This window comes from Salmo salar, chromosome 13 (assembly GCF_965601325.2).
Source record: "Salmo salar chromosome 13, fSalSal1, whole genome shotgun sequence".
NCBI classification, from domain to species: Eukaryota; Metazoa; Chordata; class Actinopteri; order Salmoniformes; family Salmonidae; genus Salmo; species Salmo salar.
The window spans coordinates 94,522,601-94,547,896 of record NC_138303.1 but is presented as its reverse complement, the minus strand read 5'-3'; the positions used below and the strand labels follow the sequence as shown (position 1 = coordinate 94,547,896).

Sequence of the window (25,296 nt, the reverse complement as noted above, 5' to 3'; positions counted from 1 at the left end):
AGACTTGAGGCTGTAATCTCTGCCAAAGGTCCTTCAACAAAGTACTGAGTAAAGGGTCTGAATACTTATGTAAATGTGATATTTCAGTGGGTTTTTTTATACATTTGCAACAATTTCAAGAAATCGTATTTATCTTTATCATTATGAGGTATTGTATGTAGATTGATGAGGAACATTTTATTTAATACATTTTAGAATAAGGCTTTAACGTAACAAAATGTGGAAAAGTCAAGGGGTCTGAACTTTCTGAATGCACTGTACATACCATATTCAGTTACATACAGTTACATACATGCTAAACACACAGACCAGCAGGCTACACTAATACAGTAATTTCCTGGTCTAACATGCACTTTCCCTAACGCTACCACTTCTGGACATCATCTCAGACCAGACATCAGCTCACATTTCAACTGGAGAGCTCAACTAATAACTCGAAATGGGACCATTTTTGTCCACAGTGTAGTTCAATTTAAAAGAAAAGTCTTGCCATTTCACGTCCACATCCATATATATTTCACATGACAATGCAGATGATGTAAACATGTCTTTACTCTACATCTGATACAGACTCAATGATCAGATCAGGATCACTTTTAAAGGCCCAATGCAGCAGTTTTTATCTCAATATCAAATCATTTCTGGGTAAGAATTAAGTATCTTACTGTGATTGTTTCCAATTAAAATGGTCAAAAAGAAACAAAAATAGTTTCTTAGCAAAGAGCAATTTCTTAAGCAAAAATTTTGCTAGGACTGTCTGGGAGGGGAAAACTGAGTGGGGAGGGGAAAACTAGCTGTTATTGGCAGAGAGGTTTGGAACTCGCTTTCTTATTGGTCTATCAACTAATTTCCTGCCTGGCAGGCGAAAACTCCATCCCACCAAAACAGGCTGAAATTTCAGTCGGCCTTTTCAAACAGCTCTTACACTAAAATGACATTATCATCATTTTCACAATTTCACAGTATTATTCCAACCTCATAGTTTGGAAATATATATAAAACACAGGAAAATCACATTTTTGACTGAACTGAGATTTTAAGGAATAACTCCAAACGCTGTGCTTGTGTAATAACCCCGTAGCATCACCATGCTCCATTCCATCTGTTTGATTTATTACTCAGGTTCCTCCTCCTGCTTTGTACTGTGTTATTACAAAGCCAAAGCTATGTCCTGGTTCTATTGAGATCACAGAGACAAGCTACAACATCTCCCTGTCAACCTCCTCCCTCTAATGAAAATATATAATGTGGCCAGTAGAACAGCTAAATTAAACAAACTACAAGCACAGTAGCTAGCAGACTACAGGCCAGACTCAAATGTGAAACCGATGCTGTACTTAAGCTAGCCACTTCCAATTGTAGTCCTAAAATCGAGTGTGATAGGTGTGTGTGTGAACGATGTTGAGTCCTCATTGGCTGTCAGATTACAGAACCAAAACAGTCCACCATGGTTAAAATGTAGTCCACCCTGCCCTATTACGGGTTCATCATGCCTTAATTACACACAATATAACTAAAACACTATCCATCATAACACTACAATGCCTTTTTATCATCACAAACATAAAAAAGGCAAATATGCACCCTAACCAATTATGTCTCATTAGCCTTCAAGAGTCCTGAAGAACAATCGACTAGTCTGCTGCAGTCTCAGGCACTATGTTAACTTTAAATTGTGTTTTTCTCGCAGTCTATTAATAGAGAAACTACTGGAGCCATGGCTAGACTGTTGACAGACGTTGTAGTAGAGAAGTAGAGAAGTAGAAAAAGGGCTTGTTTGCCACTATCCCTTTAAAAGCGCTTCAAGAGAGAAATATATATTTTTGGGAGTGGTGGCAACGATTTAGCAGCGGCGGGGCTAAATTAATCTACAGACAGACGTTTCCATACGAGTGCCTTGTAATGTTGACTTTCCTACTGTACTGTATGTACAGCCCGTCAGTCAAAATGGTTCCAAAATGTTGCACTGACAGATCTGGACACCTGACTTCTATTCTGGTACTGAATATGTTGAATGATATAAACATGCTTAAACTTTGTTTTACCAATCAAACAGCTATAAAGAGGTGGTTGTAACAAGCTCCCCATTGGATACAGTCTTGGCAAAGGGGTAAAAAACAAAGGTAAACAGATTACAGCTGTAGTCACAACAGCTAGGATGGGATGGGCCTTTGGTATGATAACTGTTGTTCAGCACTTACAGCTAGTCTGTCTCTAGGCGGACCAGACTGAGAGAGCAATGGGAGAGTTAGACAGGTTTGTCAGTTTTGTGAAGAGAGAGGGCCCATCAGTGGAATTACAGACAACCTTAAGGTACCAGCAGCCAGCAGTATGTTTGTTTTAAATAGTTGACTTACACTAACAATCCTCAGCGGAGAGTGGGAGAGCGAGAGAAGATTGGGCTGGGAAACAAGAGGGTTCAAAGAGAGAGAGTCAGTCCTGTCTGAGAGGAAAGGAAAGGCCGATATCCATCACAAAAACTGTAATGTTAAAGCTACAGGGGGCCAGAGATTTTTGATGTAGGATGATTGTGAAGGTCACTTCTAGTAACTTTTTAAAATGACATTTTAATCCAAAATGCATGAAAATGTAATTATGTTGACACGATCTGAAATAAAATTGATGCATGCCACTGCACTATTGGGAGATCAATCAATCAAATGTATTTATAAAGACCTTTTTACATCAGCCGATGTCACAAAGTGCTATACAGAAACCCAGCCAAAAACCCCAAACAGCAAGCAATACAGATGTAGAAGCACGGTGGCTAGGCAAAACTCCCTAGAAAGGCAGGAACCTAGGAAGAAACCTAGAAAGGAACCAGGCTCTGAGGGGTGTCCACATACTTTTGGCAATGTAATGATGAGGAGCAAACGGTGGCTCTTTGCCCGTGGCTCTTAATCGCGCCAATGCTCACTCTGTTTACTACAAATATACACTACATTGCCAAAAGTATGAGGACACCCATTCAAATTAGTTGATTTGGCTTTTTCAGCTACACCCGTTGCTGACAGGTGTATAAAATCAGGCACACAGCCATGCAATCTCCATAGACAAACATTGGCAGTAGAATGGCCCGGACTGAAGAGCTCAGTGACTTTCAACGTGACACCGTCATAGGATGCCACCTTTCCAACAAGTCAGTTAGTCAAATTTCTGCAATGGTAGAGCTGCCCCGGGAAACTGTATGTGCTGTTATTATGACATGGAAGCGTCTAGGAGCAACAACGGCTCACCCGCAAAGTGGTAGGCCACACAAGCTCACAAAACAGGACAGCTGAGTGCTGAAGCGTGTAGCGCATAAAAATTGTCTGTCCTCAGTTGCAACACTCACTACTGAGTTCCAAACTGCCTCTGGAAGCAATGTCAGCACAATAACTGTTCGTTGGGAGCTTCATTAAATTGGTTTCCATGGCCGAGCAGCCAAACACCAGCCTAAGATAACCATGCGCAATGCCAAGTGTCGGCTGGAGTGGTGTAAAGCTCGCCGCCATTGTACTCTGGAGCAGTGGAAACGCGTTCTCTGGAGTGATGAGTCACGATTCACCATCTGGAAGTCCGACAAACCAATCTGGTTTTGGCGGATGCCAGGAGAACGCTACATATGCCTGCCCCAATGCGTGTCAACTGAAAGTTTGGTGGAGGAGGAATAATGGTCTGGGCTATTTTTCATGGTTCGGGCTAGGCCCCTTAGTTCCAGTGACGGGAAATATTAACACTACAGCATACAATGACATTCTAGATGGTTCTGTGATTTCAACTTGGGGAAGGTCCTTTCCTGTTTCAGCATGACAGTGCCCCATGCACAAAGCAAGGTACATACAGAAATGGTTTGTCGAGATCGGTGTGGAAGAACTTTTACAAGCCTGCACAGAACTCTGACCTCAACCCTATCGAATAGGCCTAATCGCCCAACATCAGTGCCCGACCTCACTAATGCTCTTGTGACTGAATGGAAGCAAGTCCCCGTAGCAATGTTCCAAGATCTAGTGGAAAGCCTTCGCAGAAGAGTGGAAGCTGTTATAGGAGCAGAGGGGGGACCAACTCCATATTAATGCCCATGATTTTGGAATGAGATGTTCGACGAGCGGTTCACATACTTTTGGCTATGTAGTGTACGTTGTAACTTGTCACTCAGATCTTAAAAGGATCGTGCGAGATTTGGGCAATTATGCCATTTTTCTACTTACCCACAGTCAGATGAACTCATGGATGCCATTTTTAGTTTGACTGGATGCAGAGAAATAAAAATGGTATGCATCAGTTCATCTTTCTTTGTAAGTAGAAAAAGGGCTTAATTGCAAAAATCTCACACGATCCTTTTAAAAGTGCTTCTAGGCAACAATTTTGTAGGGCTAAGTGAATAAAGAGGAAACACTGAATCCCTCTTGCTTCAACATCTCTGTCCTAACATCTGGTGAAATAGAAGAGAAAGCCTTGGTATGTTGGATGAAACATTCCGAATTTTTCCTTTGCTTTCAAGAAAGAGGGCCGACAGAAGACGATACCAAGACAGCTAAACCAATCATCAGCAAGCCTTTCTTTCCCTAATACATACCACTTTTAGAGTAAAACCTCATCTTCATCTGTGGTACACAAAGGGAACGCTGTCCCCCTACCTCGTACATATTTTGAAACATGGATGTATCAACTTCACACCAGCGCTCCAAAAGAAACAGCAGCAGTTTCAAGCTGCGTATGTTGGCCCCTGCCGCTGCTCTTTGTCAAAATGACATTTCCAGTCAGTGGGCTGAGTGTGGACCAGCACATACAGACCAGGGCCCATTCCTCCTGGTCCTCATGTCTGGAGGCAGACCTGGAAACATGACACATTGATGCCACCACGTGTCTCTGATCATGTGATGGTGGAAATATACCCCAGAAATGTCACTCTCTGACCAATGAAGTGTACACTGGTCACGATGGAAAAATGACAGGGCAGTTTTTTTTATTGTCACATACACCGGATAAGTGCAGTGAAATGTGTGGTTTTATAGGGTTAGCCATAGTCAAGCGGTGTCCCTGGAGAAAATTAGGGTTAAGTGCCTTGCTCAAGGGCACATAAACCGATTTTTGACCTTGTCCGCTCGGATATTCGGAGCAAAGCCCTTTCGGTTACTGGTCCAACGCTCTAACCGCTAGGCTACCTGCCGCCCAAAGCTTGTGGCTTTGCTCACCGATCCTGTGGTGTTAGTTCTGACCACCAGTGACTTAATACTAGCCTTTTCATTCAGGTCATGACGCTCACAGGAGGTACACTGTGGAAAAGCTACCAAATAACACATAACAATAACCCACAGAAGTGCTAAAAATACATATTTCACAGTGGCTGAACTTGGTGATTTTATTGCCTGCCGTTCACGGCTCTGTAACATTGGTTTTGACACTGAAACATTATGAGTGCTGTCGTGTTCCAGAAGCGTACTTTATTTTTACTGTAGGAGACAACATGTTCTAGTTTCACGATTCTAAAGAGTAAATTAGCCATTGTTTTCACTGAAAACACATGAACTATCTGGTTCTAGTGTGTAAGCCAGGTAACAAAAGAAAATGAGTTACTTCTTATTGTCTCCTAACATTTAACTGCCAAGTCGATAGTGGTTAATGGAGTAAGGAAGGAGTCTGTTTTGTATTTATTCAAACAGTACCATTCTTCTAGGTCCACATGCAAAGATTGAAATGAAATGTTGTTTCTCTAGGAGTCTCTGGGAGATTACATACTAGAGATGCAGCATAATTCAAAAATACTTATTTTCAAATGGATGGTTGTTAAAAACCTATTGTTTCATACACACAGAATATATAAAGGTCTTTCTATAAACTAGGATACCAGTGAGGAGTTACCTACACTGGACAAGTTGTTCCAGCTGTTGATAAGTCATTGATAATACTTTTTTTCATGTCATTACATTAAGATATAAGGGGGACATAGCTACATATATTCAATACAATTCATGTGTTTAACCCTTTCTTATGGTTGGTGTCTTGACAGATTGGTCAAAAATCGTGTGAGATAAAACATACATTTTATGTCCTTGCATTATGGAAGTGTAAGTTGTCATTTTATCATAAATGAAGCATTAATCAGTTAAATGAGACATTGAACTTGAACCCTGTAAGAATCCTGGATCTAGCTGTCACACCCTGATCTGTTTCTCCTGACTTGTGCTTGTCTCCACCCCCCACCCGGTGTCTCATTTTCCCCAATTATCCCCGTGTACTTATACCTGCGTTTTCTGTTGGTCTGTTGCCAGTTTGTCTTGTCAAGTCTTACCAGCGTGTGTTCCCGGTTTCCAGTAGCTTTACTTTCTGTTTTCTAGTCTTCCTGGTTCTGACCATTCTTCCTGTCCTGACCCTGCCTGCCGTTCTGTCCCTGATTGACACTGCCTTGGATTACTGACCTCTGCCTATCTTTGACCTGCCATTTGCCTGCCCCCTGTTTTGTAATAATTCGAATCTCAGATGTTTATCTGCCTCCTGTGTCTGCATCTGTATCTTATCCTGAGTTGTGTTAATAGCTGCGAGACAGTTTTTTGTATAGATCTCAGAAATGCAGTGTAACTACATAACATTTCATATCTCCTTTTGTGGAGTGAAAACTGTTTTCATGGGCACACAAATCCCAAAATAATCTAAGAGATTTCAAAATCAAATGCACTAACTGAAAGAGTCACCTTACCTTGACAATTAAAACCTAGTTGACACTTTCATTAAAGTCGTTCTAAAATAATTATGCATAATACTGGATGCGCATTTGGTGTCGAGCTGTTTAATCGCACTGTGATATTTTCATCATTTGATCCAGGAAGGAATTTTCCTTGCTGGAAAAAGGTTGTTCACGAGGAATGCCCAGAATGTTTTGGTGTCTCATTTGTTATGCCGGTGAAGACAGTTGGGCCTGGATCCACGTTAGATCTAATATCCCTAGCGAATATTGATGTTGATCATCTGTTGTCTGCTTGATTTACAGCCAGGTCTTGTTAGATTAACAGAGAAAACATCACGGTAATGAGTTCATGTTTTCATTTGTTTTTGTACCTCGGATTATACACTGAGTCTATTCCTATTCATTACTCTGGATATAATGACAACACATTACGTAGCCTAGTGGTGTCACGGTTGTCGTTGGGAAATGAGGACCAAAATGCAGCAGGAATGTGGATGCTCATCTTTACGTTTTATTAAACTCAAAATGAACATCAAAATAACAAAACGAACTCACGATCACCGAACAGTCTTCTCAGGCTCACATACGCTAGACAAGAAACAATCTCCCACAAAACCTACACCAAACAATTACCCATATATAGGACTCTCAATCAGAGGCAACGAGGAAGCACCTGCTTCCAATTGAGAGTCCCAACCCCCCCCCCTAACCTAACATAGAAATACACTCACTCGACTAAACATAGAAATACCTGAACATAAACCAAAACCCGGAAATAATAAATCAAACGCCCTTCAACAAACACACCACCCCGAACCACATAAAACAAATACCCTCTGCCATGTCCTGACCAAACTACAATAACAATTAACCCTTATACTGGCCAGGACGTGACAAGTGGGCTTATTGACGACATGATCTGATCATGAAATAACATGACAAATACATTTTGGTTTCCATGTTACACCTGCAATTCTAAACAATATAAGGGGCTTGAAGTAGCCTACTTGAACTTGAATTCGGGGGTCAGAAATTCAAGTACTGGAATAGGCCTACCTTTCTTCAATTAGGTGCTTGGAAATTCCTTATAATTATTGTAGCTGATTTCTAAGGTTTCATGCTCCCTTATAATTATCAGTGATTTCTTTCTGATCAGATTTTGGGAGAGATGTGGCCACTTTTGTTTCTCGCTGCTTCAATTGAAGGGTGTTGCTCTACTCTGTTGCAGTAAAACCACATGCGGTTATTATGAGTACAACAACATCCAATGTTGGCTTCCACTTTGCTTTCCATACAAATCATTCAATTACAAAAATAACCAGGTTTTTGGTCGCTGATTTTGGTGAGATTCAAACGGTGATGGTGAGATTAAAGCTACCGCTATTCATGGACATAGCCTTTATTATTGTGTGTGCCTGTGTCGGCCAAATAGGCTACAGAAAAATCGGCATGCATGCACCCAATATATTTAGTCAGGCAACGTCCACATTACTCTCACATATTTTAGAATGTAAAAATAATGTGAATATCAATGCATTCTCAAGGCCAAATATTACGCCCTATATGTACAATTATATAAATTATACAATTGTATAACATTGAGGTCCTTGAAAATTACAATGAAGTGCTTGAAAAAGTCCCTGAAAGTTGTTGAATTTGACTTGCCAATGTCTGTATGAATCCTGCTTAAACGATGTATAGTCCTAGGCCTATGTTGTTGTATAGCTGGAGTTAAGGGCCAATTTGCATATTTTCACTTTTATTCCTGTTTCAAAACATTTTGAAATGTTGATCCCAATGTCACACATTGGGCCCATTATTTATAGAAAAACCCATAAGATATTTCAGAGGAGTGATATCATATGCAAATCTACCCCCCCCCATTAAACTTTCAGCCAGACCATTAGTCAGGGCCCTCCCCTTCTACTGTCTCTTTTTCTTTCACACTGAGCCAGAGTAGTCTGTCTGTCTGTCTGTCTGTCTGTCTGTCACATCCACCTCCAGAGTAGTGCCTGTCTGTCTGTCTGTCACATCCACCTCCAGAGTAGTGCCTGTCTGTCTGTCTGTCACATCCACCTCCAGAGTAGTGCCTGTCTGTCCATCACATCCACCTCCAGAGTAGTGCCTGTCTGTCCATCACATCCACCTCCAGAGTAGTGCCTGTCTGTCCATCACATCCACCTCCAGAGTAGTGCCTGTCTGTCCATCACATCCACCTCCAGAGTAGTGCCTGTCTGTCCATCACATCCACCTCCAGAGTAGTGCCTGTCTGTCCATCACATCCACCTCCAGAGTAGTGCCTGTCTGTCCATCACATCCACCTCCAGAGTAGTGCCTGTCTGTCCATCACATCCACCTCCAGAGTAGTGCCTGTCTGTCCATCACATCCACCTCCAGAGTAGTGCCTGTCTGTCCATCACATCCACCTCCAGAGTAGTGTCTGTCTGTCACATCCACCTCCAGAGTAGTGCCTGTCTGTCCATCACATCCACCTCCAGAGTAGTGCCTGTCTGTCACATCCACCTCCAGAGTAGTGCCTGTCTGTCTGTCCATCACATCCACCTCCAGGTTTCTCCCTCTCTTGCCCTCCCCATCCCTCCCTCTCTTTCTAATGCTGAGAGATTGCAATAACAATCCCTCACTAATTGTCTCTCTCTCTCTCTCTCTCTCTTCCTCTGATAGGAACAGCCATTATCTCCCAGAAGGTGGTGGGTCACTGACCTGAGTGACTGACCCTGTCCTTCAACGTGTCCCTGGACTAGCCTGGACGATACAGGGCACAGGGCAGGGAGACCTGGTCCAGGGCACTGAGCTACTTCACATGAAGCACCGTCACCACCCGCCGGACCACTTTAAATGACTAGGGCCAGCTGAGCAGCTAGCTCAGTGTGCCATGGACATTCTGTTAGACACGTCACAACGCTGTGTGCCAACTGCAGGCTAAACTTGCTCAAGGGTCCACACAGGTGCTTAGAACAGCCCCCAGTAAATGTTTATGAGCCTATAAATACCACAGGAGAGAAGGAGAGCAGAATGTCTCAGGTCCTGCTTAGGGCCCATCAGGGACACCTCTCAGACTGTCGGCCTCTCAGACTGTCGGCCTCTCAGCTGGACAGGCCATCTGAGATTTGGGACCGAGACTGACCGCCCTGCTGCCTTGTAAAGCCTTCAGACAGTTCATAGCATCTAAGTAAAGATAGTCTATATCTAGTGCACATTAAAAAAAGAGTCCAAAAACAATGTCATTCTGAAAAGGAAGAAGCATGACTTACGGTGTGTACTTGTAGTGTAGAGATGCACTACAGTAGAGGTCTTCACAGATCCACCTGTACCCGGAAACTCAAGAACCGATTGTTGTTGGCCAATCATAAGTCATCAAAGCGGCAATAGGCTACAGTCATAGAGCCTCCGTTTGAGGAAAAAGTTATGAGATATCTAATCAATGGAAGATGAAATTCAAATGATGGAATTACAAGTTAAAGGAGAAGGATAGGCTACAATGACCAAGAGCCAACAGGTAGGCTGCTACTTTATATTTTGAATGGAGCTGCTGTTGTTTGTAACTGTGTAGGTCGAGAAAGCACTTTTTTTTTAATAGTAGCTATTAGTCTACTATAGTGCAAGTCGGCTTGGTTGGTTGCGGTCTCTCGTCTCTCCCTCCCTCCTCCCTTTTCCCGTGTCTACCTACGGAGCTGTGAGGGGAACGGCACCTCCGTACCTTCAGGCTCTGATCAGGCCCTACACTCAAACAAGGGCACTGCGTTCATCCACCTCTGGCCTGCTCGCCTCCCTACCTCTGAGGAAGCACAGTTCCCGCTCAGCCCAGTCAAAACTGTTCGCTGCTCTGGCACCTCGATGGTGGAACAAGCTCCCTCACGACGCCAGGACAGCGGAGTCAATCACCACCTTCCGGAGACACCTGAAACCCCACCTCTTTAAGGAATACCTAGGATAGGATAAAGTAATCCTTCTAACCCCCCCCCCCCCCCCCCCCCCCCTTAAAAGATTTAGATGCACTATTGTAAAGTGGTTGTTCCACTGGATATTATAAGGTGAATGCACCAATTTGTAAGTCGCTCTGGATAAGAGCGTCTGCTAAATTACTTAAATGTAATGTAAAATGTGTCACTCGCTCACATTCACAGAAGCCGTCCCTCCCTCCTCTGGGTACTTCAATACAAAACCTAGGAGGCTCACGGTTCTCACCCCTTTCCAAAGACTTACAGAGTAATTATGACAACTTCCAGAGGACGTCCTCCAACCTCATTAAGCTCGGGTCCCTGGGTCTGAACCCCGCCCTGTGCAACTGGGTCCTGGACTTCCTGATGGGCTGCCCCCAGGTGGTGATGGTAGGAAACAACATCTCCATTTCGCTGATCCTCAACACAGGGGCCCCACAAGGGTGCGTGCTCAGCACCCTCCTGTACTCCCTGTTCACACATGACTGCGTGGCCGCGCACGCCTCCAACGCAATCATCAAGTTTGCAGACGACACAACAGTAGTAGGCCTTATTACCAACAATGACGAGACAGCCTACAGGCAGGAGGTGAGGGCCCTGGCGGCATGGTGCCAGGAAAATAACCTCTCCCTCAACGTCAACAAAACAAAGGAGCTGATCGTGGACTTCAGGAAAAAGCATAGGGAGCACGCCCCTATCCACATCGATGGGACGTATTCAACAATAACGTCTGCTAAATATGTGTATGTGACCAATACAATTTGATTTGAACCTATCCTATCTCTTCTTAGGGCTAGGAGTCCCGTCAGCGGGACACCTGTCGCCAATTTCCAGTGAAATTGGAGGGCGCGCAATTCAAATAAATAATTGTAAAGATGATGGATAATAAACATTTAGGTAGATACAAGTTTCTTATCGGTTAAAAGCTTAAATTCTTGTCATCTAACTGCATTGTCCAATTTACAATAGGCTTTACAGCGAAAGCATGCCATGCGATTGTTTAAGGACGGCGCCCCACATCAACATATTTTTCAACCAGCACAGGCTTCATAAAATCACAAATAGCGATTCAATTATCACTTACTTTTTGAAAATCTTCCTCTGATTTGGAATCCACCGTGAAGGCCTCTACATTACAGTACAATTGCTTTGCATGTGTTTCTGTAACATTGTGTGTGTGGGTTGGGGCAGAAGCAGGGCAGGGTTATGTTGTGTTGTTGAGTACACCCTGGGTAGGTATAGAGTCATGTTTTCCCTCCCTGTCCTCATGTTATCTCTTGACATGTGCCGTGGACATATGGAGAGATCAGAACAGTACAGACTGTTTCCACTGGGCCTATTGAAGCTGACTCCCTTAAAAGGACCCCAGCCAACTGAACACAGCTACAGGGCGAGTGGCTGTGGATGTGTGTTCATGTGGCTTTAGAACATGGGTGGAAACAAAGCCTTTTACAGACACAGAGTGATACTGTGGGTATCTCTGTCTGGGTGGCCAGGCCACCACCACCACCACCCAGTGATTATAGTATCTTTAATTCTCTACAACGGCTCTGTTTATCCCCACTGCATGTATTCCATGCACAAAAATTTCTCCAGATGTGAACATCCCGAGTGGGCTCCCGAGTGGTGCAGTGGTCTAAGGCACTGCATCCCAGTGATAGAGGTGTTACTACAGACCCTGGTTCAATCCTGGGCTGTATCACAACCGGCTGTGATCGGGAGTCCAATAGAGTGGCGCACAATTGGCCCAGCGTCATCCGAGTTAGGGGAGGGTTTGGCCGGGGTAGGCCTTCATTGTAAAATAAGAATCTGTTCTTAACTGACTTGCCTAGTTAAATAAAAGGTAAATTAAAACATTCAGCAGAGTACTGCATTTCTCTCAAAACAAATGCTTCTCAGAGGGAGGAAATCATATGTACTGTATTTCAAAGCCTTTATGGAATTGGCATACCCTTTAAGAAGTCTAGAGCAGTATCAAAATTGAGAAATGAATACCCATTAGACCCAGCCAGACATTCACTACAGGCATATAGCTTCATTTTATGTACATTTATGGAATTGTCTGTGAAGTGGATGATCATGTTGCTCAGTTCATACTTAGGCCGACTTTGGTTTTCACAAAGCAGCATTCTGAGAGAGTTGGACAATGCCCAAAGTTAGACAAACCCAATGCTGCCAAACCACTAAACTCAAAGCTGACATTTTGGATTTGCAGACACATTCTCTGAGGATTGCTTCCCACCTGATTTATTCCAATGTCTGCTGAAGTAGATATTTAAAGCTCTCAAGCACTGAAAATTCCATAAACAATGTATTTTGTGGCTCAGATATAATCCCTTTACTAATCTGTGTGTCTTACTGTAATTACAGGGATATTGTGGGGGTTTGTTATTTATCCTTATAGACCTAATTCAACTGTCTGAAAACAGAGCATTGCATTTCAAAAGTTCTGTTGATATTTAGTTGTGGCAGTTGCATGTCCAGATATGTCAGTAACATTAAAGTAAATGAACCGATACAAGCATGGTTACGACCACATTTATCTTCATAGTTCATATCTTTTGTTTTAGGACTCCTCCCAAGGAAACTCTCCAGAGCAATCTCCAAAACCAACATGGAGCTACAGTCAAAGCAAACTGTCTCAATCATCAACATCGGAAACACATCTGAGGAGCAGAGTACTGAGCAAATAGTAGCTAAAATACTGAACAAGACATCATAATACTGCTGTGCTATTGACAGAGGCACTTCAACAGAAATGATAAATGGATAATTGTGGGTCATACACTGCAGAGCTGTGCTTGTCTAATAGAGAAGCATAGTCACTATCAATTCACAATCAGTGTTGGAGAGAATCTCCTCTTTCTCACAGCAGCAACACAGACAGCGTTATGGAGAGAATCTCCTCTGTTTCACAGCAGCAACACAGACAGCGTTATGGAGAGAATCTCCTCTTTCTCACAGCAGCAACACAGACAGCGTTATGGAGAGAATCCCAAACTGTGTATAACTACGGTGATGCAGCAGAGCAGCAGTTCACAACCATTCATCACTAGCAGCAGCAGAGTCCTCCTTCACACAGCAGGCCTGGCAGCACTACTGCTTCTCTCCTATCCCAGACCCAGACAAGACCCAGGCCAGAGACCCATGACCCAGACAGATATTAAAGAACCGCAGGAGTTCCTGCCCTGGCCTCCGTAGACAGACAGGTTAATCTAGTGCTCTGGGACTGGGAGGAACGCCCAACTGACTACGAACCCAGAGCCAGAGACATGTGGAGACCCAGTGTAAAGAGTCATCAGACTGAAGAGCAAAGCCTATACCTTTGTAGTCTTTGTAGTCTTCACAGAGATTCTGGAAATTTCTGGGGATAGTTAATACTGTGATTGTTATTTAGATATGTCAGATAAAAATGGCATGAGAGGCACAAAGATAGAGACAGAGGGAGATTGACAGAGGCCATGAGCAGTCAAACGGGACTTTGTAGTAAAAGCTGCCAAATGAAAGGTTGTGTGGTTGAAATCAGCGGTAAGTGTCATACTGAATCTATAGCACAGGCCCTTTAATCACCATGCAGCCAGATGGCATAGTGAGCATGGCCCTTTAATCACCATGGAGCCAGATGGCATAGTGAGCATGGCCCTTTAATCACCATGGAGCCAGATGGCATAGTGAGCATGGCCCTTTAATCACCATGCAGCCAGATGGCATAGTGAGCATGGCCCTTTAATCACCATGGAGCCAGATGGCATAGTGAGCATGGCCCTTTAATCACCATAGAACCAGATGGCATAGTGAGCATGGCCCTTTAATCACCATGGAGCCAGATGGCATAGTGAGCATGGCCCTTTAATCACCATAGAACCAGATGGCATAGTGAGCATGGCCCTTTAATCACCATGGAGCCAGATGGCATAGTGAGCATGGCCCTTTAATCACCATAGAACCAGATGGCATAGTGAGCATGGCCCTTTAATCACCATGGAGCCAGATGGCATAGTGAGCATGGCCCTTTAATCACCATAGAACCAGATGGCATAGTGAGCATGGCCCTTTAATCACCATAGAACCAGATGGCATAGTGAGCATGGCCCTTTAATCACCATAGAACCAGATGGCATAGTGAGCATGGCCCTTTAATCACCATGGAGCCAGATGGCATAGTGAGCATGGCCCTTTAATCACCATAGAACCAGATGGCATAGTGAGCATGGCCCTTTAATCACCATAGAACCAGATGGCATAGTGAGCATGGCCCTTTAATCACCATAGAACCAGATGGCATAGTGAGCATGAATGCCATTCCTGTGAGGTGAGTGTCATGGTTGAGAGGATGCATGTCTGTGAGTGTGAGCATGTGTGATATGTTTTTTGGGGGGGCAGAACATGTGTGTGTGTGTGTGTGTGTGTGTGTGTGTGTGTGAGAGAGAGAGAGAGAAACAGCGAGAGGAACAGAAAGAGTGAGAGACAGAAAGGGTGAGACAGAAAGAGAGAGAGAGAGAAAGAGAGAGAGACTCACCCGTGAGATAGTGAGGGGCAGACAGAAGTCCTTTCCTCCCTGCAGTCTGAAGCCCCAGGGGGCGGGGCCACCCAGGGAGATGCTGTAGTTGCTGTTCATGATTCTCCTAGAGAAACAAAAACATATTGAAGCAAAACATTAATAAGCTGGTCCTTTATAGGTTATAAAGAAGAAGACAAGGCACTCCTACACTCCCATCTACAATATTCTAATATTGAATAAGAAACATAAAACATCAGCAAAAACACACTATTACCAGCTGTTCTCAGTGGGTCACTGAAGAGTAGGGCTGTGACAATACCTGCAACAATACCAGTGTGTCACGTCCTGGCCAGTATAAGGTTAATTGTTTTGTAGTTTGGTCAGGACGTGGCAGAGGGTATTTGTTTTATGTGGTTCGGGGGGTGTGTTTGTGTAAAGGGTGTTTGATTTAGTATTTCCGGGTTTTTGGTTGATGGTCTATGTGTTTGTATTCTATGGTTAGTCTGGTGTGTGTGTTTCTATGTTTGGTTAATTGGGGTTGGGACTCTCAGTTGAAGGCAGGTGTTGTCTATCTGCCTTTGATTGAGAGTCCCATATATTAGGGTGTGTTTGTGTGTGTGATTTGTGGGTGATTGTTCTGTGTTGAGCCTATGCTTTGCAGACTGTCAGTTTATCGTTCGTTTTCTTGTTTGTTGTTTTTGATTTCGTGTTGATTTAATTAAATGTTCAAAATGAACAACTGCACACCTGCTGCGTATTGGTCTACATTCTCAGATGACGATTTCGCATTATCGTCAGAAGACGAAGATAATTGTGACACAGTGTCGCAATATTTTTTCTCCATTGAAACATTTAAAACACGAAGCAGACCAAACTCTTTGGTCCTTTACAAACCTGCTGTATGGAAATTATTGTGTGCTATAGATTTGGAAAATAAATAAATGTGACGTTTGTTTCCAACATTAGGGTTGTTTTCCTAAAGATGTTAAATCCGCTTTGTGTTTTGTTTCCTTTCTAACGAGTATAGTGATACTGGTATCATCCCGGCCCTACTGAAAAGGAGAATTACAGAGCCTAAACCATAGTCCACAGCCGCTGAGACGTGATAGTCCAGCATCCTATTGTGCTACATGGCTCTGAGACCACCATCCGCGGGGGAAGCACACCTGCCGACAATTCAAAAACCAGCGCAGCTCCGGAACGTGTTCTCTATTCATTTGAATGAGTTGATAGTTTGAGACATTTCTTGAACTGCGCTGAGAATTTGTAAAGTATGAAAGCCAATGGTCCAATATTCTAGAACATCGCTGTGCGTACGCTTAACACCAAAGTCTGCCAAGCTCCAAATCTCTGCAGTGTCACAAAATCCTTCACTTAGCTGATTCCATGGAAGCCGGATGGGCTAAAAGTTAGGGCTTCTTTTATAACAGTATTGTTATTAGTCTGTTAAATAATTTTTGAAAGATAACACATGGTTACAGTGTCTTCAGAAAGTATTCATACCACCTGACTTATTCCACATTTTGTTGTGTTACAGCCTGAATTCAAAATAGATTAATTGCCTGTAATTAGCGCTATTCATTTTTCCCTCTATCCTTAGCAGTCTCCCAGTCCCTGGCGTGAAAAGCGTCCCCACAGCATGCTGCTGTCAACATGCTTCAAGGTAGGGATGGTGTTAGACAGGTGATGAGCTATGCCTGGTTTACTCCAGACTTAGCGCTTTGCATTCAGGCCAATGAGCTACATTTGATGTCTCATCAGACCACAGAGTTTTGCTTTATGCTCTCAGTCTTCCACATGCCTTTTTGCAAACTCCAGGCGTACTGTCATGTGCCTTTTTCCTCAGCGGTGGCTTTAGTCTGGCCACTCTCCCATAAAACCAAGATTGGTGAAGTGCTGTAGATACTGTTGTCCTTCTTGCAGGTTCTCCCAACTCAGCCAAGGAACTCTGCAGTTCTGTCAGAGTGGCCATTGGGTTCGTGGGCACCCCCCTGACCATAAATTGGCCACAGATGGACTCCAATCAAGTTGTAGTGACATCTCAAGGATGATCAAAGGAAAGTGGATGCACCTGAGCTCAATTTGGAGTGTCATATCTAAGGGCTGTGAATACTTACAGTACCAGTCAAAAGTTTAGACACACCTACTCATTCCAGGGTTTTTCTTCATTTTTACTACTTTATACATTGTAGAATAATAGTGAATACATCAAAACTATGAAATAACACATATGAATCATGTAGTAACCAAAACATTCTTAAACAAATTCTTCAAAGTAGCCACCCTTTGCCTTGATGACAGCTTCATGAGGTAGTCACCTGGAATGCATTTCAATTAACAGGTGTGTATTGTTAAAAGTTAATTTGTGGAATTTATTTCCTTCTTAATGTATTTGATCCAATCAGTTGTGTTGTGACAAGGTAGGGGTGGTACACAGAAGATAGCCCTATTTGATAAAAGACTTGGTCCATATTAAGAACAGCTCAAATAAGCAAAGAGAAACAACAGTCCATCATTACTTTAAGACATGAAGGTCAGTCAATACAGAAAATGTCAAGAATTTTTAAAGTTTCTTCAACTGCAGCCGCGAAAACCATCAAGCGCTATGATGAAACTGGTTCTCATGTGGACTGCCACAGGAAAGGAAGACCCAGTGGTACCTCTGCTGCAGAGGATAAGTTAATTAGCGTCACCAGCCTCAGAAATTGTAGCCCAAATAAATGCTTCACAGACTTCAAGTAACAGACACATCTCATCATAAACTGTTCAAAGGTGACTGTGTAAATCAGGCCCTCATGGTCGAATGGCTGCAAAGAAACCACTACTAAAGGACACCAAAAAGAAGAAGAGACTTGCTTGGGCCAAGAAACACAAGCAATAGACATTAGACCAGTAGAAATCTGTTTGAGATGTTTGGTTCCAACCGCCGTGTCTTTGTGAGACGCAGAGTAGATGAACGGATAATCTCTGCATGTGTGGTTCCCACCGTGAAGCATGGAGGAGGTGGTTTGATGTTGTGGGGGTGCTTTGCCGGTGACACTGTTGTGATTTATTTAGAATTCAATGCACACTTAACCAGCATGGCTACCACAGCATTCTGCAGTTATATGCCATCCCATCTGATTTGAGCTTAGTTGGACTACCATTGGTTTTTCAAGAGGTCAATGACCCACATTCAGGCTGTGTAAGGGCTATTTGACCAAGAAGGAGAGTGATGGAGTGCTGCATCAGATGACCTGGCCTCCACAATCACCCGACCTCAACCCAATGGAGATGGTTTGGGATGAGTTCGTCCGCAGAGTGAAGGAAAAGCAGCCTACAAGTGCTCAGCATATGTGGGAACATATGTGGGAACTCCTTCAAGGTCTGCTACTCATGAGATGTGCTTAGGATTCATATGCCTAAATGATTCAAAATCAATCTATTTCTGGTGCTCCTTACATTCCATTTGGTGCCTAACGTTTTTAACGTTGGGAGTAGTATGTATGTGTTTGTGGGAGAGAGAGTGGTGTGTGTGTGTGTGAGGGAGGGAGGGAGGGAGGGGGGAGGGTCTGTGTGTTAACTGTAGTAAAGTAAAGAATGTTTCATGCAGTTTTCCCCTGACTGCCACAATGACATGCAGATCATTATGCATGTACAGTATATTCCTTCCTCCCATTCCTCCAGCCAAATCACAAGTAGGTCTTTGCAAATATGAGCAAAGCAAGACAAAATTAAAGGGCCTATTTATATAATGAATATGAATTTGGAGTGCAGAAATGATTAAATATTAAAGTATTACAAAAGTTATACTAACATCCAAACTGGTTCTCTAGCAGATAAGTAAGAATGTCACCCCATGTTCAAGAATGGCCTCCTTCCCTTTATTCAGATTACAACCAAAATATAGGTATTTTTTAAAACAAGCCATAGAACGTTGGTTTTCAATTTCAGTTTAATTCACCAGAAAAGACAGAACAAATAATGCAACAAATATTGTGGTTAAACTCAAATATATACTAATTTTTTTTGGTTTGTTTAAAAAATGTTTAAAAAAGGTATAATCTTTGGAAATTATATCATAACACACCAAGACAGTTGCAAAGAGGGCACGACAACACCTTTGCCCCCTCAGGAGACCCAAAACACCTCCAGGCTGTGTAAGGGCGGCAGGGTAGCCTAGTGGTTAGAGCGTTGGGCTAGAAACCGAAAGGTTGCAAGTTTGAATCCCTGAGCTGACAAGGTACAAATCTGTTGTTCTGCCCCTGAACAAGGCAGTTAACCCACTGTTCCTAGGCCGTCATTGAAAAAAGGGCTATTTGACCAAGAAGGAGAGTGATGGAGTGAGATGGTTTGGGATGAGTTGGACCACAGAGTGAAGGAAAAGCAGCCAACAAGTGCTCAGCATATGTGGGGACTCTTTCTAGACTGTTGGAAAAGCATTCCAGGTTAAGCTGGTTGAGAGAATGCCAATAGTGTGCAAAGCTGTTATCAAGTCAAAGGGTCGCTACTTTGAAGAATCTGAAAGATAAAATATATTTTGATTTGTTTAACACGTTTTTGGTTACTACATGATTCCATGTTTTATTTCATAGTTTTTACGTTTTATTTTTATGTCTTCACTATTACTGCTCATATTCTTCTTTTCATTTAATTGTTTACTTTATTTAGGGGGTAGATCAGCTTTAATATTGCAGATAGATTGTAGCTTCCATCAACGGTAATTGTCTGCATCATTTCCAATCCCACATATGTTTTGTAAATTATACAGTACCAGTCAAAAGGGTTTTTCTTTATTTTTACTATTTTATACATTATATGCAGCATTCTATCATACAGTGAACAGTGTGAAGTTAATATGTGTTGTATTGAGTAGAAGTGTGAATATCAGTGATAGGTTTTTGGTGTAGCACATGCGCATAACATGTGCTCCCGGGGAAGGACTGCCCGTTCCATGATCTCGCCATCACGGTTGACAACTCCCTTGTGTCCTCCTCCCAGAGTGCTAAGAACCTTGGCGTGATCCTGGACAACACCCTGTCGTTCTCCACTAACATCAAGGCGGTGACCCGATCCTGTAGGTTCATGCTCTACAACATTCGCAGAGTACGACCCTGCCTCACACAGGAAGCGGCGCAGGTCCTAATCCAGGCACTTGTCATCTCCCGTCTGGATTACTGCAACTCGCTGTTGGCTGGGCTCCCTGCCTGTGCCATTAAACCCCTACAACTCATCCAGAACGCCACAGCCCGTCTGGTGTTCAACCTTCCCAAGTTCTCTCACGTCACCCCGCTCCTCCGCTCTCTCCACTGGCTTCCAGTTGAAGCTCGCATCCGCTACAAGACCCTGGTGATTGCCTACGGAGCTGTGAAGGGAACGGCACCTCCATACCTTCAGGCTCTGATCAGGCCCTACACCCAAACAAGGGCACTGCGTTCATCCACCTCTGGCCTGCTGGCCCCCGTACCTCTGAGGAAGCACAGTTCCCGCTCAGCCCAGTCAAAACTGTTCGCTGCTCTGGCACCCCAATGGTGGAACAAGCTCCCTCACGACGCCAGGACAGCGGAGTCAATCACCACCTTCCGGAGACACCTGAAACCCCACCTCTTTAAGGAATACCTAGGATAAAGTAATCCTTCTAACCCCCTTAAAAGATTTAGATGCACTATTGTAAAGTGGTTGTTCCACTGGATATCATAAGGTGAATGCACCAATTTGTAAGTCGCTCTGGATAAGAGCGTCTGCTAAATGACTTAAATATAAATGTAAATGTAAATAACATTTCGAAAACGGGAACAAGCATTGCTGGGACGGGGCGAACAGGACACTATGCCACTCTGAATTTGTCCCCAATGTTACTGCAATACTACTGGTATTGTGACAACACTAACCAAAACTGTTGTTGTATAAAGTGTTTCAGCACAGAGATATGGAGTCATGCCACCATTACACCTCACTGACACAACAGGCTACCACACACCTAGGAAGTGACCTAGCTACTATACACCCAGGAAGTGACATAGCTACTATACACCCAGGAAGTGGCACAGCTACTACACACTCAGGAAGTGGCATAGCTACTACACACCCAGGAAGTGGCATAGCTACTACACACCCAGGAAGTGGCATAGCTACTACACACCCAGGAAGTGACAAAGGGATAAGAGTGACAAACATAGAGGGTGAGGCCAGACTTAAGATGGTGGACAAATAAAGATGTCTTACTCAGGCTGTTTACCATTGCAAAATATTGTCACAGTTCCAGTGTGCTTAAGGGGTGGCTCCCTCATAGACACCAATGCGATAGCATTGGCTGTATATGAACCTGTATATGAACCAGAAAAAAAAATAGGTAGTGGGATGTCCCGCTTCCTCTTCCGTCTCTGTCTAGACCACACATAAACATACACAAACAGTAAATAAGAGATATGAAAGAAAACAAAAACAATCTAGCGGAAGATATTGCTTAATTCGTGCCTGTCATCATAATCGACAGCACCAGGCCTCTTTACCGTCTTTCAACTGATAGGCCTCTGTACGGCCTATTAGGTGTTTTTGCTATAAAAAGTGTTTCATAACCGCCAGCTCATCTCTGGGTTTAAGGCTAGGCTGAGATGATTAATGTATTGTACAGTCGTGGCCAAAAGTCTTGAGAATGACACAAATATTAATTTTCACAAAGTCTGCTGCCTCAGTTTGTATGATGGCAATTTGCATATACTCCAGAATGTTATGAAGAGTGATCAGATGAATTGCAAGTAACTGCAAATTCCCTCTTTGCCATGCAAATGAACTGAATCCCCAAAAAACATTTCCACTGCATTTCAGCCCTGCCACAAAAGGACCAGCTGACATCATGTCAGTGATTCTCTCGTTAAGACAGGTGTGAGTGTTGACGAGGACAAGGCTGGAGATCACTCTGTCATGCTGATTGAGTTCGAATAACAGACTGGAAGCTTCAAAAGGAGGGTGGTGCTTGGAATTATTGTTCTTCCTCTGTCACCCATGGTTACCTGCAAGGAAACACGTGCCGTCATCATTGTTTGCACAAAATGGGATTCACAGGCAAGGATATTGTTGCCAGTAAGATTGCACCTAAATCAACCATTTATCGGCTAATCAAGAACTTCAAGGAGAGCGGTTAAATTGTTGTGAAGAAGGCTTCAGGGCGCCCAAGAAAGTCCAGCAGGCGCCAGGACCGTCTCCTAAAGTTGATTCAGCTGTGGGATCGGGGCACTACCAGTACAGAGCTTGCTCAGGAATGGCAGCAGGCAGGTGTGAGTGCATTTGCACGCACAGTGAGGCAAAGACTTTTGGAGGATGGCCTGGTGTCAAGAAGGGCAGCAAAGAAGCCACTTCTCTCCAGGAAAAACATCAGGGACAGACTGATATTCTGCAAAAGGTACAGGGATTGGACTGCTGAGGACTGGGTTAAAGTCATTTTCTCTGATGAATCCACTTTCCGATTGTTTGGGGCATCCAGAAAAAAAGCTTGTCCGGAGAAGACAAGGTGAGCGCTACCATCAGTCCTGTGTCATGCCAACAGTAAAGCATCCTGAGACCATTCATGTGTGGGGTTGCTTCTCAGCCAAGGGAGTGAGCTCACTCACAATTTTGCCTAAGAACACAGCCATGAATAAATAATGGTACCAACACATCCTCCGAGAGCAACTTCTCCCAACCATCCAGGAACAGTTTGTTGACGAACAATGCCTTTTCCAGCATGATGGAGCACCTTGCCATAAGGCAAAAGTGATAACTAAGTGGCTCGGGGAACAAAACATTGATATTTTGGGTCCATGGCCAGGAAACTCCCCAGACCTTAATCCCATTGAGAACTTGTGGTTAATCCTCAGGAGGCGGGTGGACAAACAAAATCCCACAAATTTGACAAACTCCAAGCATTGATTATGCAAGAATGGGCTGCCATCTGTCAGGATGTGGCCCAGAAGTTAATTGACAGCATGCCAGGGTGGATTGCAGAGGTCTTGAAAAAGAAGGGTCAACACTGCAAATATTGACTCTTTCCATCAACTTCATGTAATTGTCAATACAAGCCTCTGACACTTATGAAATGTTTGTAATTATACTTCAGTATTCCATAGTAACATCTGACAAAAATATCTATAAAGACACTGAAGCAGCAAACTTTGTGGAAATTAATATTTGTGTCATTCTCAAAACTTTTGGCCACGATTACCAACTATATCCATCAACTAGTGAATCCCCAGTGTAAAACAGTGTGAATGCTGGCATGTCTTCAGACTTATCTGTCTATAGGGCTTAGAACTGTAGGCTGGTGATGGGGCTGATGCCACTGTGCTTGGTGAGGACAGAGCCAGAGACACACCCTGGAAGACCAGGGGCGCGTTGGAACCTGGTGAGGAGAGAGTAGCAGAGCCAGGCAGAGCCAGAGACACACCCTGGAATAGCAGGGATGTGTTTGAACTAAACCCAACACCAATGCCAATCACTGGACGCCCGAAGGCTTGACTGGCTCCCTCAGACACATTTCTCAACCACCTGGCAAGAATGTGCCATACTGTAGGGCAGGGATGGGAAACTTTGATAAAAAAAATCTTAACTTATCATAATTGCCTGCCATTCTACTCATTTTACTATAGGGTGGAGAGAAATGTTTGCAGCTTTAAGTGACTAACAAAATCAATGGGGGACCCCCGGTCGGTGATTCAACCAAGATTAGGCCTACTATAGGTTTAGATAGCTGGCCGCTTGACTTACCAAAGTAAGTTAGTCTGTGGCATGCGACCCCTCTTTTGAAGGCCATTGGATACATTTCCCAAAAATTATAATGGTATATTTATATATTTTTATTTGGGGGGAGCCCGTCGGGGTCTCAACATACTGTTGCAAGTTAGAATAGTAGAATACACAGGGTGCAATATCGAAATGCGGTTGTGCATTAGCAGTTTTTCTCTTGTTATGTCACTCACTTATAGTCGCTCAATTAGCCCATGTCAGCTAACAATTTTAGATTGTTAAGTTAGTGGCTAACAAGAGCTGTTTTTTCCCAATGCCTGATGGGATATACAGTATAGCATGCATGGTGCAGTCAAGGATCTCATGCTCTGTTGAAATTCATTAGTTTGACATTAGTATTTTTACTAGAGGTCGACCAATTAGGATTTTTTAACGCCAATACCGACACCGATTATTGGAGGACCAAAAAAAGCCGGATACCGATTAATCGGCCGATTTTTATATATATATATATATATTTGTAATAATGACAATTACAGCAATACTGAATGAACAATGAACACTTTTATTTTAACTTAATATAATACATAAATAAAATCTATTCAGTCTCAAATAATGAAACATGCTCAGTTTGGTTTAAATAATGCAAAAACACAGTGTTGGAAAAGAAAGTGTTACGTCCGTTGTTGGAATGAAACCAAGGTGCAGCGTGGTAGGCGTACATTAGAATGACACCGGGAAAAACAACAAAATACAAAAACGAATGTAAAGCTATATGCAGTGCAGAAAGCAACTATACAAAAACAAGATCCCACAAAAACCCAGTGGGAAAAGGCTGACTAAATATGATCCCCAATCAGAGACAACGAAAGACAGCTGCCTCTGATTGGGAACCATATCAGGCCAACATAGAAATACATAATCTAGAATGCCCACCCAAATCACACCCTGACCTAACCAAATAGAGGGAAAAAAGGCTCTCTACGGTCAGGGCGTGACAGTACCTCCCCAAAGGTGCAGACTCCGGCCTCAAAACCTGACTCAATAGGGGAGGGTCCGGGTGGGCATCTAACCTCGGTGGCGGCTCCGGTGCGGGAAATAGACCCCGCTCTGCTCGAGGATCCGCCATCCTCGGTGGCGACTCTAGTTCGGGGGTCGTCGCTGAAAGCTCCGGACCGTGGATCGTCGCCGGAGGCTCTGAACTTGGAACCCCCGCTGGAGGCTCTGAACTGCCGACCGCCGCTGGAGGCTCGGGACTGCAGACCGCCGCTGGAGGCTCGGGACTGCAGACCGCCGCTGGAGGCTCGGGACTGCAGACCGCCGCTGGAGGCTCGGGACTGCAGACTGCCGCTGGAGGCTCGGGACTGCAGACCGCCGCTGGAGGCTCGGGACTGCCGACCGCCGCTGGAGGCTCGGGACTGCAGACCGCCGTTGGAGGCTCGGGACTGCAGACCGCCGTTGGAGGCTCT

General features: G+C 43.8%; 1 protein-coding gene across 3 annotated transcripts in view; it reads right to left on the bottom strand.

Moving 5' to 3' along the window:
- Positions 1 to 25,296, bottom strand: part of LOC106568185 (PDZ and LIM domain protein 5) — a 108,938-nt gene that overhangs the window by 77,865 nt on the left and 5,777 nt on the right. For all 3 annotated transcript variants that reach the window (XM_014138300.3, XM_014138301.3, XM_014138302.3), the window contains exon 2: positions 15,146 to 15,251. In XM_014138300.3, coding sequence (XP_013993775.1) covers positions 15,146 to 15,244 — 99 coding nt within the window. In that variant the 5' untranslated portion in view covers positions 15,245 to 15,251. The remainder of the gene's footprint in view (positions 1 to 15,145; positions 15,252 to 25,296) is intronic.